The sequence below is a fragment of the Cryptotermes secundus genome, unplaced genomic scaffold (assembly GCF_002891405.2).
Source record: "Cryptotermes secundus unplaced genomic scaffold, Csec_1.0 scaffold318, whole genome shotgun sequence".
NCBI lineage: Eukaryota > Metazoa > Arthropoda > Insecta > Blattodea > Kalotermitidae > Cryptotermes > Cryptotermes secundus.
The window spans coordinates 1479088-1490245 of record NW_019730108.1 but is presented as its reverse complement, the minus strand read 5'-3'; the positions used below and the strand labels follow the sequence as shown (position 1 = coordinate 1490245).

Sequence of the window (11158 nt, the reverse complement as noted above, 5' to 3'; positions counted from 1 at the left end):
TACTACTACTACTACTACTACTACTACTACTACTACTACTACTACTACCACCACCACCACCACCACCACTACCACTTCTTCTTCTTCTTCTTCTTCTTCTTGTTCCTCCACGAAGCCTGTCATTTGTCTTAGGAATTACATTTTCAGTCATAATTCATTTCATCCATGATATGTATACAGTGGCCGTCTTGTAGTGCACTCAGTTTCACCTGTTACTTCACGACATGTTTCGGCAATATAGTGCCATCATCAGGTGCCCTAATTACGCTGATCTATTGCATTGCTTCATTACAACACTCGCAGCTAAAAAGGGAACACACATCACAAGACACGGTTTACACAGAATATAAGAAAAACGACCCCCATAGTGGAAGAACCATATACAAGTTTTAATTATGACACATAAGATGAATAATCTTAACAAGTTTTAGTGTGTGTAAATTTATTATAGTTGACGAATACACACTTTTTACATACTTTTAAATAATTTTATAAAGACATATAACGGCAAGCAATGCAATAGATTAGCGTAATTAGGGCACCTGATGATGGCACTACGTTGCCGAAACATGTTGTGAAGTAACAGGTGAAATTGAGTGCACTACAAGACAGCAACTGTATACATATCATGGATGAAAATCAGTGCAACAGGACGCTAAAATACAACATTATAATTCATTTCGTATGTGTGTTTTCCAGTTGTTTCTATGAGCACTAAGTTCTGTGCTAAGTTTATTGCTAGCATCATCCTCATCATCTCTAATCTTATCTTGTCTTGTTATTCCAATTACTGATCTCAAAATTCCCATCTCCACAGCCTGCTATCTGCTCTTATCCCTGAATGTCACAGCCCGTTTCACATACCATAGAGCCACTTCTTAGTGCCATAGTTTTACAGAACTTCATCGGGTGTTCCAAGTTCGTTTTATTCTTCAGGGTTGTTCCTACATCGCCCCCCCCCCACACACACACACACACACACACACAGTTAAGTTCCTCCATTTTGTGACTCGTACCTACATCTCCCAAGTGTGAGACATAACCTCCCCCTAAAACTAATCTTAGTTCCTTATCTAATCACCTGACTTTCTGAGATGAGTTTTCATCTAATTGGCTGTTTCTCCATGAATGCCATTACTTTGTCTTCCTCAATACATTTTTGTACAGCTTGTTAAAGGCCCTCTGCATGGCATTTCATCATAGCCATTACCACCTGCTCATCGGCAAAACATTTAAGTTCTTATAAAATTTCTGTCCCTCAACTGATCTGGGCAATTCCGAGGAATCAGTTGTGATTTCCATGATCACGCTGCATCATCCGATTGCATGTTAAACTATACAGGCCACCTGTACACCCTTGTCTGTCTCCCAAGTTTATGTCTTTCTCATAGGATTCCTGACCAATGTGATGCTCCTGAAGACATTTCTGATACAAGATGTTCCAGAGCATTTGTGTCTTCATATTGTCAAATGACTTGACATGATCAGTGAATAAGATGTATAGCTCCTGGCTGAACTCGCTGTACTTTCGTGAAAGTTGTCTAATTTCATGTATATTATCTGCACAGGAACTTCCTTTCCTGAATCCTGGCTGTTTTTCCAGCAAAATTACTTTTGCAGTTATTTGTAGTTCGGTTGCTTTTATTTTAACAAATAATTTACAGCTTCCATTAAGCAGACTTATCTCACATTTTTTCCTGTCTCCTTTAGAAAAAACTGGCAATATTGCAGCTTCTTTCAAACGTTCAGCAGCCTTCCTTTGTTGCCAACACGAGTTTCAGATTTATAAGGAACTGTTCATTCATTTCTTTTGGGGACTATTTCATTATTTCTACATTCTCTCTGTCAATATTGCTCCAGTTCTTTCTGCTTGCACCACATTCATAAGCAATGCTGTGCTGCAAAATCCAATTTATTTCAATATGTTCTTAGAGAGGTTTTACAGACACTCTGTATGGTAAATACTACAAAATATGAAGCCCCTTTCTGTGTAAACCTACTTCCTTCTCCTCCTGGTCTTCCCTTTATACAGACAAAGAAAATACATATTTGGATTGATGTAAGATTCAATCCAAGGACTTCAGACGGTGGTGGACTGTACCTATGTTGAATTTCACGTTGAGTCGCTTTTAATGCGTCTCCAGAGAAGCATACATAGGGACAATGCACCTGGATTCAAGTCTTGATTTAAATTAAGAACATGGATTCTTCTGCTTTGCCCTCAGAGCACTCAAGATTATCGGATTCTAAGTAAGATTAACTTTTTTAAATCAAATCCTTGAAAATGAAAATGGTCTATGTCTCATGAGAAAATATTTAAGTCCCTTGGTACCACTGCCTAAAAGAGACCCATAGTACCAGCTCCTGGCAGGTGTAGCTTTCTCCAGCAACAAATATCACATGAAATACAAAGGGATTGACGCTGGGCCTTAGCAATAAAAAGTTGGCAAGAAACCACCTGAGTCAATACATCTCACAATTTCAAAGACAAACCTATAGGCCTAACCTACAGTAGTATTACTTTTCAGGAAATATACCGCCCACGGACAAGAATACTGTAGTAACTATGCAGCATCAGAACATACTCTGGGCTGCAAAGTCGGACATAAATGCTTCAGATTTTCAGAAGGGAAATTTGATTATTAGCTAAATAACTCCATGGAGCTCAGCCCTTCTTGCGAAACTGCCCGTCGCTCAGTTACTCAAGAATTTCCAAAGATTTCATGGAACCCCAAGGTTTATTGCCGTGTTCACAAGAGCCCTCCACTGGTCTCTATTCTGAGCCAGATCGATCCAGTCCACACCACCCCACTCTATCTCTTTCTAAGATCCATTTTAATATCATCCACCCATCTATGTCTTGGTCTTTCTAGTGGTTTAATTCCTTCTGGGTTTCCCACTACCATTTTATATGCATTCCTCTTCTCCGCGTGAGTGCTACATGCCCTACTCATCTCATCCTCCTTGACCTGATCATTCCAATTATACTTGGAGAAGAGTACAAGTTATGAAGTTCCTGGTTATTTAGTTTTCTCCAGCCTCCCGCCACTTCATTTCCCTTCAGTCCAAATATTATTCTCAACACCCTCAGTCTATGTTCCTCCCTTAATGTCAGAGACTAAGTTCCATGCCCATATAGACCACAGGCAGAATTACAGTTTTGTAGTCCATTTTTTACGTTTTTAGACAGCAGACGTGAAGACAAAAGCTTCTGGACTGAATGGTAGCAAACACTACCTGAGCTCAATCTGCTCTTAATTTCCTCATGAATGAAATTTGGATTTGTTACTGTCGTTCCCAAATATCTGAACTGTGCCACATTTTCAAAACATCTGTTAGCCATCTTCATGTCACGAATTGGCCCTGCATTCTGGTGATGAGATAGCAACACGATTTGATTATTGAACTTCAAGATGATGACAGTCATCAAATTTAAATATAGTGGGGTGTTCCAGTGTGTGTTGAGCATGAAGCGGAACAGTGTCTATGCTGTTACTTCCGGTCTGACGCAAAGGAAGTTCCTCAAGTACCGCCAGAAGCCTAATTGCTGCCTCTCAACCGTGATCGCCTTTCCACTTCGTGGTCCAAGACAAAGTCTCATACCACTTCCTCGCCTCGCTTTTAGCATCGTGTGACTAAGCGAGATAGGAATTACATGCGCGCCGGAACAGGTGGCTGCAGTTGCCAGTTTGTAGTCAACACACGTTCCTCCACGCAAACAACAGGCTTACTCGTATGAGTGTCTGTTTTCCACTTTTGAACCGCTTGCCCGATCTATACGAAATTTGGTACTGGTTCTCCTGACTGAGGTTTTTTCTCAGTCCTCCGGGTATATGCTCCATATTAGGCATCGACCGCGTCGCCCACAAAATTTCCAAATTCGGCGTTAATCACTGGCATTCGTACCATTCCGCGCGTTGTAGTCTCAAATGCTGAAAGCAAACTGGAAAATAAACCACGGCTAAATGAAATTAAGTAATTTGGGCGAATAATTCTACAAAATTATCGGTAACCACAGAACAAACAGTTTTAGACGTATTTTTTTTATTGCTAGTGGGGTGGGACTAAGTCCCTTGTACTGTGGCCACTTCTGGCCTATTGTACCAGCCCCAAATGATAGGTGAGGGTGATTGTGGAGCAATTGGTGGAATGAAGATTGGCAGGGGAAACCGAAGTAATCGGAAAAAACCTGCCCCAGCACCATTTTGTCCACGACGAATCCCACTTGACCAGACCCGGGATCTAACCCGGGCCGCCGCAGTGGGAAGGCAGCGACTAACCGCTTGAGCCATAGACGTAACTGTGATAAGAAACGTCAGTATCTGTACAGGTGAAGAGGATGCAACGTGAACACATGACCTGCGGCCCAGTCGATGAAAGTCCGAACGTTGCTATCACTAATTAATTAATGAGATAAGATAGATCTACCAAAGAGTGAAGCTACGGGTAGAAAACGTGGCTGTTTCTATCGACTATCGTATCCAAATGACTTCCTGAGAAAGTGACATAAACAGAACATTTAAACACCGAAGGGGTTCTCGTACTCTGTGATACTGATACCCCCTTTAAAATACTGCACAAATATGAGTATGTATTGCAACCCTTTTTTGTCGGTCGGCGTAGAGTTGCAGGTTGCTGCCAGGCGCCGAAATAGCACAACGCCTTCTTTAAACCAACAATAAGCTACAAAGCGTTTCTGCACAAAAAACAAACTCAGTGGCTTTAGTCCGCAAGCGAAGTGTACTAACCGAGCGACCGCCGCTTCTCTCGGCGAAGCTAGTGTCAACTTTAGCGGATAGAGGGTGTCGCCTGGTCAGCGCAACGAATCCCCACGGCCGTTAATTTCGGTTTTCTAGACAGCCATTCAGAAATCTATGGAATATTTATTTTGCTCAGAATCGTTTTTTCTTGCGCCAAGATACAACTGTATTTTAAATTATTTTGTCCTCTTGGGTAGTCGCGACCAACTGTGTAAGAAACCATGGTTTACTCCATTCAGAACCGAACTAAGGAAAGGTTTTCCTCGGCTAACTTGACTACCTCCAACTCAAACATTGAGGAAGCTAACAATGTGCTGTCTCTCAGGGCTGCCGCACACCACAGCGGTCGGTGACGGATATGGTGAAACGAAGAAATTTGGACATAATCCTCTTCCAGTGTCGCTTCATCGAATAAGAATCCCTGGGAATATCTTGAGCAGAAGAACAAATATTTATTTCTCAAGTGGAATCCTGTTTCATGGAAGGCCGTGGGCTCGAGTCCCGATGAGGTGAATTTTTTCAATTGACCTAATACTTCCAGCCGCACTATGGTCCTGGGGTTGACTCAGCCTCTAATAGAAATGAGTACCAGGAATCTTCCTGTGAAGCAAAGGGCGGCCGGCGCGTAAGGCTGACAAATTTACCGCATCTGTGAGCCGAGTGTCTAGAGAACATGTGGAAGTCACGACGTCTCACAACCCTATGGGCTTTCACGGCCTGTTACAGGATAGCTTTACCATCCTTATACTTAAATATTAACGTCTGCCAATCCGAGCTACGTGTCAAGCCCATCGCAATCTCTTTGATTTTACTCTCATATAGATTACACAGTCCACAATCTTAAAATTTACTTCCAAGGAAGGCGTGCTTAATGAAAAATGTGAACATGGTAATCATCTGCTGAGTGATGGGTCGCCAGAAATCAATTTAAAAATTGCAGAAGCTCGGTGTGCTGAGAGGCGCAGGCAGCCACATCAGACGAGAAGCATGGCTGGACATTTAGATAAGCAGATATAAATAGCGCACTTGCGGTCGAGATTAAAATTACAAAGAATAACACGTCTCGTGTTAAAGGAAGTGATAAGCTTGCAGATCATATGAGATAAGTGTTATATGCTGGGGGATAAAGCCAAGAAATTGGAATAAACACACAAGGAAGAAAAAATCATGGGAAATCGAAGAGGAAGAAAGGAAAGAAAGAAAGAAAGAAAGAAAGGAAGAAAGAAAAGAGAGGTGTGGCTACGCAGAACCTTACGAAACCTCTGATTCAGCCACTGAAGGCAGAAACAAGCCTCTAGAAACAGAGAGTTTCTTCAAGCCACACAAAGCACATTCTGTCACCAGTTTCTACAGGACATACCTGCCATCCTCAGGTCGGCATATACTTGAATATGCGTTTAAAATTTCATGTTACAAGCGAATATACGACTGGTATACGAGATGCAATTTTGTTTAATGAGTTCATTTGTCTGTCAAATGCTGCCTCATTGCTTGGCACTATTTTGTGCCAGTTATACTAATTTTATTCAGTTAATTTATGTCAGTATAAATTCAATTCTTAATAAACACTTGACAGCGCAGTGGATCCACGAGAAAAAATTACACATATTCTCCTACAATATAAAACTGTGCGTCATAATGGCCCGCTCAAACACTGGGATCGTGGGTTCGAATCCCACTCGGAACATGGATGTCTGTACTCGTTTCTCCTGTGTAGGTAGCGGCCTTGCGACGAGCTGATCCCCGGTTCAAGGAGTCCTACCGACTGTCTGCAAGATCCACAGTTCCAGAGTAATGATGAGGGGGTACAAACCAGACAGCCTAATCCGAAAGGTGGAAGGGCCTCCGGAAAGTTGTCCCTTTTGTAAAACGTGAAAGCGTATACATGCTGAGTGACATGAAATTTATATAGACCTCTGGATAAAACACAATTTGCTACAACTCAGTACAAAAGGAATTATATTTGAAAGGGCTTTACTCTACTACTGCACCTTCAGGGGCTCTTGCCCTTTTTCAGTTACCCCACCTTGGCCCTCTCCTCACAAAGTCCATATAGGGCTCTTTTAATCAGGTAATATATTGTGGCATATTTCCTCAAAGCAAGAACTGTGGGACCAGAGAAGTCGCCATTGCTAGGTAACGACTGTGTAACCCGCAACAACTGAGTAATTGTTGGAGGTGGTGTTTTCTGTTTCGTCAGTGCCGAGGCTAAATAACGAGGATCAGCTGCCATTACGAGTGAGTCTTGAGACGGCAGTTAGAAGAGCAGGTGGATGATGTGAGATGGCCGCCAGCCTGCGAGGACGTGAGTCCGGAAGTAGAGGAATGTCCACTGTTGAAAGCCGTTACCAAGCAGCGCAGTGAAGACAGTGACTAAGAACACAAGTCTTTGTGTGATAGTGATTTGTAAGGTGTAGTCGCGACTTGTGTGTCCAATGAATCCGACTACCAATCCAAACCCCTTCTATAGTGACATTTAACACGTGACATCATTCGATTTCGTGAAAGGCTGGAATTTTTGATCGTCTAAGCTACCGTAAGCTTCTGACAGGGGACTTTGCTGTCTGGAGTGAGTTATCCATCTGTACTTAAATCAAGTATCTTGAGGTTTGAACTGCGGGCAGAGGTCGCAAGATAGAAGTCACTTTCAAAGTCACGCTGTGGCACACAATGGGCTTATCTCACACGCTGCTCGTGTTCTCGCATTCCGCGCATGTCACAGAGCTCGTAAAAAAGTCAGCAGCGAGATAAAACTGTACAGGGAAACGTGGATTACTTCACAAAAGGATTAACAGTATCAGCGAGCTTACACTGAACACGAAAAAAATTGATACCTTATGATTTCACAGTATTCGAATTCTTTATCTTCCGTCAAATGCAGAGGTAAACAGAAAATGAAAGAACCAAAAACAAAGCCTAATTTTTATTGAACAGTTTTATTTTGTGAGATCTGTGGTTCTCACGGATGGGATGTGACACCGTGTAGTCTGATATGGAGACAACAGAGTCCTCCGAAACGTCGGTACCTTCACACCGGGCTGTATCACACCGCCCTGGAAAACAATATTTTCGTTTTCATTTTTAACTCAGAAACTTTGGTTTTAGAGCTTCGACGTGGAAGTCACGAATATCAGTCACTAAAGTGGAGTCACGGCCGAATTAGGATATTCAAGTGCCCACAAATACTACGTGAAGTAAAATTTATCGTTCTGTGAAATCTCTAAATATTTCATGCACAATTGAAATATTAAAAAAAATTCAAAGCCTTGAAAATATAATATTTAAATATATGTATCAGTTGTTTGCAAGGATTACATAAAATGAACACAAAATAGAGAGATATTACCCGACACTTGGCGTGTTAAAACTTTCACAACATTAGTCGCAAAATTTCGATGAAATATATTGGTAAGAGCCAACAAGGAGCTGTCTGCAATCAAAATGTGACGCCATGCAGTCTGGTAGATGTCTGCCGAGGGGGAATATATTGGCTCCATCTTCAGGGACGAAGACTGAGGCAAGTGAGTAATTAGCAAGGAAGCTCGATAGTTCCTCCTTGCTGCTTGGTTTAATCTTTGACCCTGAAGATAGAGACAGTACATTCCTCCGAAACGTCGGCAAACTTCTACCAGACCACACAGCGTCACACCCCCGGAGATAGTACACTCTGCATACTCACTACCGCGAGAAACTCAAATCCACCTCAGAACTTTGCACGAATATTGACTTTTCTCCGAAATGAGGGTATAAAGAAGCCTGAAAATTAATCCAAACGCAAATATCATTAATATTTACAACTTTGTTCGAAATAGTTTCTTCGATATGCTGTGTGTTTAGCGAACTGTTGTTATGGAGCCCAGTAGAAACAAAGGAAATGGGCAGCGAACCCAGTGCGGGCGGCACCCTGAACTACCCTTACGGACTTCTCCAACTTCAGCACCAGTAACAATCCGATATGTCTGCAGCACTCGGGGTTTGCTTTACGACACTGTCTGTAGCTGGGAGCCGGGATAGCTACAGGCTGGACGGCCTGGGTTCCATTCCCGGCAGAGGCAAGATTTTTCTCTTCTCCACAGCGTCCAGACCGGCTCTGGGACCCACACAGCCTCCTATATAATGGGTACCGGGGGCTCTTTCCCCGGAGGCAAAGCGGCCGGGGCGTGAAACTAACCATTCCCCTCCATCCGCTGCTGAGATCAAGAATGGTGGAGCTATACCTCCATGCGGTGCACAGGGACAACTTTGCTGCCAGTAGCTGAACTATATAGCGTCAATGGTTGGATAACTGGTGAAGCGGAAAGGATCTGAAAGGAAGCGGTCGTGGTACATTCAAGGCACTATCCCGAAAGTTCCTTGGAGAGATTGAAGAAAACCACGAAAGCCCTGAATCAGGATAGCCGGTGTCCCAGCCGAGATTCACACGTAACGCCTCTCCAATACGGGGCAAAGCGTTGCCGCTATGTTAACCCGCGCTTAACCTCTGCTACATATACATCGTTCTAATTGCTTCTTCGTGTGATGGACCTCACGAAAATATGAAAGAATATCATAAGAAATCAGTAGATTTCTGGGAATAAATATTTGTTCATAGGGTTTTCGGGCAGGAGGGAGGTGCAACCCTAAACGCCGCCCCAAGTAACAATAAATTCCGCTGTCACCCCACTTATTTTAAGGGACGTAAATTTTCTCAAGACATTGCAATTAATGACATGAACTTCACAGACACTTCGACCAAAACATTTGAGATAAAGGAAAAAAAGGAGGGTTTTTAAAATGTGCAGCCCCTAAAACCTTGTTTCCTCAAACTGCCGCTTGGTTCAGCTGTCCTCTCGCGCCAGTGCTGGTTTCAGGAGTACGGGTACTGAACACACTTGCGACCTGTAAGGCCTCCAATCGTGTCATGGGGGAAACAACCTTCAGCATCAGACAAAGCGATGTCGAAATGTCAATATAGTGATAACTATCGATTGAAATGGTCACTGAGTAATGGGATATTGCTCTGCAAATTGATACAGGACCTGCAATGGAGGGATACTACCGACTGGCCTAGTTAGTTCTGGAAAATTATTTATGCCCTGAGGCAAAGTAATTACACCCATTAACCTTTTTTTCCCCTTGGCACTACAGCCCCATTGGGCCTAGGCCTACCTCCATGAACTCCATTTACTTTTCGGTTTTTCTAGATCTTACACATTCGGTAGGACTCCTTGGGCGGGCGATCAGCTCGTACCTCGATCTACCTGTACACAAACACAGAAAAACGCACACACACAAATTAAACATCCATGCACTGAGTGGGATCCCAACCCACGATCCCGGTTTCCAAGGGAGCGAAGACAGTACATGCCTTAGCCCGCTCGGCTACCGTGACCGACCCATTAACCTTTACGGCCCTATAATCATCTCGGGAGTAAATTCTATTTAAAGAGTTCTATTGCCATGCATCGTAACTTGTACAGCCAGAAGGGGCGCGTCAGCGCCAAGCGTCTCTTCCGATTTTCCCTCAAACTGGTCTCTAAGGAACAGGGGCATTTTGACATTACTTCTAGTAAAGTCTTCGTATGAAAACAACGGGAAATAATTAATGAACTCCGAAAAGTAGAGCTCTTCTTGAGAAGCTGATAGTCACTCAAATTGTCAAGGAACTCCGTGTCGTTAAGAAGCCCGAACATTATTTACCTGTAGCAAAGATCCCATCAGAAATCTTCCCTTCAAGTTCAGCGGAACAAACCAGTGGCTGTATGACATTTCTCAGTACATACTTAACTTAACAAGAAACGTAATTAATTCATATTTTGAACGAATGCGGCTTATGGTACCAGAAAGTGACGAAGTTACTGTAAGAAGCAAGAACTTAGGATAAATATTTCGGTACCTACGGAATTTCTCTTGCAAGACGTCCTGCTAAACGTGTCCATACTTCCGTCACTGCCACACAGAAACTGCTGAGCAGAAATGCATGTATTCTCCCAGTCGATGACTTGAGTTTTGCACACGGCACAAACTCTGAAATGCAATCTTGACGTGTATCTGCAGCCCGCCCATCCGACTGCACTCAGTGCGCTAGCTGCTCATGATGACAAGGACAACAATACCAAAACACGAACAACCCTTCTAGGTGGGGAGGCCGCCATATTCATCCCCCTGCGGTCTGAATTCTAACTCAACTAAATCCACACTCCCTCAGCTGCCCAAGAAATTCTCCGCCTTTTATGGAAACAGAAAGTTCCTTACCGTACTCACAAAAGTCCAACACCCGTCCCTATCCTGTGCCAGATGAATTCACTCCTCACTTCTTCAAGATCCCGTGTCACCACGGCATGTCGCGTCCTCAGGCTGCTGATGCAGGACACGGCCTTCAGGTAAGCAAGGCAGGTGCCGCGGACAGCCGACAAGGG

At 43.3% G+C, this 11158-nt stretch overlaps 1 protein-coding gene across 3 annotated transcripts in view; it reads right to left on the bottom strand.

Annotated features, from left to right (window-relative positions):
• The window catches only part of LOC111866085 (la-related protein 7), a 28495-nt gene extending 17756 nt beyond the window's left edge, over positions 1 to 10739 (bottom strand). Inside the window, exon 1 of one of the 3 annotated variants that reach the window (XM_023854658.2) lies at positions 10640 to 10739. Coding sequence is in view for 1 of the 3 variants with exons in the window: in XM_023854656.2 (XP_023710424.1) it covers positions 10636 to 10678 (43 nt within the window). In the remaining 2 variants the exon portion in view is untranslated. Of the gene's footprint in view, positions 1 to 10635 lie in introns of all 3 variants that reach the window. The other 2 variants (XM_023854656.2, XM_023854659.2) reach the window with 2 other exon arrangements.
• Positions 10740 to 11158: the final 419 nt, after the last annotated feature.